At 34.8% G+C, this 3,836-nt stretch overlaps 1 protein-coding gene across 1 annotated transcript; it reads right to left on the reverse strand.

Annotated features, from left to right (window-relative positions):
* Positions 1-303: 303 nt before the first annotated feature.
* Positions 304-2,982, reverse strand: srek1ip1 (SREK1-interacting protein 1). Its single transcript, XM_088426034.1, has 5 exons — positions 2,856-2,982; positions 2,518-2,565; positions 2,125-2,259; positions 1,210-1,279; positions 304-854 (listed from the first exon to the last, which is right to left on the reverse strand). The coding sequence occupies exons 1-5, from the start codon at positions 2,866-2,868 to the stop codon at positions 623-625; spliced, it is 498 nt and encodes a 165-aa protein (XP_088282160.1). The 5' UTR covers positions 2,869-2,982; the 3' UTR covers positions 304-622.
* Between the last annotated feature and the right edge of the window lie 854 nt (positions 2,983-3,836).

Raw genomic sequence — 3,836 nt, forward strand, 5'->3', positions numbered from 1 at the left:
GCATTTTGCTGCCATCTACTGGAAAATAGTTATATGCATAACTGCATGTTTCGCCACTCATATTCAACAAATATTATCTGTGATTAATGTGATTATTAACACAATCATGCTCATGTAGTGGGGATTCAGAATGAATGGATAACTTGGGGGTAATTGACTTAAAATGAAATAGAACTTTTGTTCATAAAATGTGAGCACAATTCAATTCAAACAATATTGGCCTTATCTCAATAATCCTCAAAAAGCAGGGAAGGTATATTTTTTGGTGGATTCAATGAGTAAATCATCAACTGACTGCGCTGGCAAAGTAAAAGGTATCTCGTTTATTAAGTAATGTGATAAGGTATGCAAAACACGATAAAATTCAAACTTCGCTCTTGCTCTCTTACCATTAGATGCTGTATTTTTAATTGATTCCCATTGCAAGCAGCCAGCAGATTCTTCTATGATTTACATATCTTTCCCGAATAACCCAAATTGTTTCCAAAATTAATATAAAAAAGCTGCTGCTTCTTCAGTGTGGCTCTCTCTCTACTTCCTACGGTTCATTTTCCAAAGTCACTTTTTTGAGTTCTGTCATGGAATGGAAAAATAAAATAAAAACTGGACCCCAAAACACAATTCAGTCACTGTCTGATTCACTCGAGCTGGAGGAGGAAGAGGATCTTTCCTGTTTCTTCTTTCGGTGTTTCTTTTTATGTTTCCCATGATCATGTTTGTTCTTCTTACTTTTCTTCCTTTGGCTTTTCAACTTCTTTTTCTTTCTTTGCTTCTCATCCTCAGATGTGGAGAGGGACCGGCTGCGTTTCTTTTTCTTTCTGGGAGCTTCTTCGTCACTTGATGGTGAAGAATATCTATGAAACACGAGGACTCAATGGAACGCAGACCTCCGCAGCAAAAGTACAGTAGAAAAAAAACTTGGCCAAGTCATTTCTAAAATGATTTGTTGATAAATAAAAATAAAACCAAAAACTAAATGTCAGTCAGTTGTTACTTTATATATTTGCACAAACATTTTACAAATATATTCCACTCTAGTTCTGTTTCACAACTGTCTAAAGCAAAAGAATTTATGATTGCTATCTTAAGAGGAGTTTTTGTATTAAAATACAAAATTAATCATTGCAGAATACTCCTTTTTTAGGGTGGCACACACAATTTGAAATTTTTGAAAATCCCCATGTAAAAATAATACATGTAGTAACGTACCTCTTCCTTGATTTTCTTTCTTTGGTCTTCTTCTGCTTGTGTTTTTCTTTTCGTTTGTCAACAGAAGAGTCTGCCACAAGCAAAATCAGTCAGAAGTACAGTCAACAATCATACAGATACAAGCATCAGTGTGGATATTGTAACTTGTCAGTTTTAACCTTTAATTTCTCAACTGGTAGTTGTGTATTTTTTTTTACATGCTTTATTTTGTAATTATCACATAAAGGTAACAATGTCCATAATATTACTTGTTTAACTATCAATCTTTAAGCTGAGATGCCATCCGGCACTATGTCTATGTGGGCAAATTCATGTCTTGTAAATGCTGGACTATGACTAGACCATGTAACTGGCAACAAGTATGTTACATTTAGGTTATTCTGCCTTCCTTGAGGGTGCTTAAAACTGTTATGACACCCTGAAGATATGCACAGCAGGAGGCAATTATTTGTTTTTCTAATATTTTAATATATTTATATGTACTTATTGGTTGCGCTTTTAAGTAATATTTGTATTTAATTTTTAGTAGATGAATAAATATTAATTTTGATGTCAATGAATAATAATGTTGACTAAAAATGACTTTTGATCATTTTTAGGCAGTTTTATTGACACTCCTGGTAGTGTAATACCTAAAGGATTATGGCGTGTTAAAATGTGACATGTTGTTGCCACTGGGTGAAATTTCAGCTCTGTGTCATCAAACTTGATTGGTTGCCCTTTGATGTGACATATCTCTGATGTAGAGTTCAAAGGATTGGACAAAATACCACGCAAAGATTAACAACTGGTACTGTGATATCTGTGCCTCCCGAGTCTCATGGGTGTAACAAACATTAAAAACACTGAATTGTTGCCATGTTCACCAGGCCATGTGTCGTTTGGTGTTAGGATGTGCTTTGAATATGATGTTACCTCGACGACTTTGCCCACTTCGATCCAGGACTTCCTCTTCACTCTCCTCGGTGCTGGTGCTACTTACATCCAAAACAATGTCTTTTTGAGGGTCAACTCTCACAAAGTTTCTGCACTCAAATGTCAAATGGCCAGCTAAGAAACGTGACAAAAACAACAAGAAAAACAATGAAAGAGAGAGCATGCAAAAGAGGGGATGATTGGACAATAATCGCAAAAAGACTTTGTATGGTATGCATAACAGATCAATACCAGGAAAATAACATTTTAACATCTGAATTTTTAGGTCGTTTGGTCTTTGCTTCGGCATAAATGAAACAAATTGCAGACAGAAAACATACAGCTGAACACATGCTGTAAATGACAATGCAACATTTTGACGATTATACTTACGATATCCGCATTTCTTGCATCCAGCTCTGATATTGTCTTTATTCGGGCCTGTTTAATTAGAATGATAGAAAACAAATGTGTGAATCAGGTAGCGAATCAAATAGCATACATGCATAAAACGAATCAAATAGCATACATGCATAAAACATTCATGATTGATATAATCGTCGAAGTAACCCGTTCGCAAAAATGTTGACTGCAATTGTATGCTTTCTACTTCAGTGTTTAGGCTAATAAAAGGTAGCAACTTCCAGGAAGGCCAACTCACTCCCAGAGTATAAAATAAAAGAAAAAAGTACACTTAGAAACATAAAGTTGGTTACTAAACTGGTACATACCAGGAAGCGCCATTGTCTTTGCGCTGTAACAGTGGGTTTAATTCTTAAAGCGCGAAAACGACTGGTCAGAGTACACACCCAAAATAGAACCGGCTAAAACAAGTAGTTCCGGGCTAATGTTGGTTCCGCCGATGTGTGTTTTCCCTTTATGCTGCACTTCTGGATAAACGCCGTGAGCCGGGTCGAAGCCTGATTGAATCTTAATTCTTTCACAGCCATAAAATATATTCACTTTATAGTCTGACCGTGTTAGAGATCATGTGATGTGGGCAATAATATACTGTACAAATAAAATCCCGTAGAAACACGATGGCTACGTAAAGTCATAAGGGGAAAAGCCAAAGCCCCGGCAAGCATTATTTATTACCACTAGGTGACGCACTTTAAGGACTTTCCAACCAAGTGTGATTTTTCATTTGGGTATGTTATGTTATTGCGGGGGTGTCAAACTCATTAAAAAAATAGTTAATATCAAGATTAAGTATATATATATATATATATATATATATATATATATATATATATATATATATATATATATATATATATATATATATATATATATATATATATATATATATATTTTTTTTTTTTTTTTTTTTTTTTGTCATCCCTCACTTCATTTCACGGAATGTGAAGAGTTGTGATTAAAATGCAGAAATAGAAATGACATGAAAGTATGTTTTAGATTTATACTTTAATGTTTACAATTCCTTCAAATAGGCTATAGTGTCTCACAGGCAGTACAGCAACCGCTCTGACAATTTTGCCTTCTTCACCTCAAACTGGAATTATCAAAGTTTAAACGTTTAGCAGGCCCTATTTCTGTATGCGGTAATTTACTGCATTAAATGTTATACCTAAAGCTTTCAGAAATAATATTTGCCTTGCACCTGATTGCTTTTCCAGTTAAGTCTGTTGTGGTTTCGAAAGAGGTATATTGAAGGCAGCCAGCAAGAGTCACACTGACAGATGGAAAAT

Source organism: Hippichthys cyanospilos, chromosome 10, assembly GCF_059441005.1.
Source record: "Hippichthys cyanospilos isolate Australia breed blue-spotted pipefish chromosome 10, RoL_Hcya_1.0, whole genome shotgun sequence".
NCBI classification, from domain to species: Eukaryota; Metazoa; Chordata; class Actinopteri; order Syngnathiformes; family Syngnathidae; genus Hippichthys; species Hippichthys cyanospilos.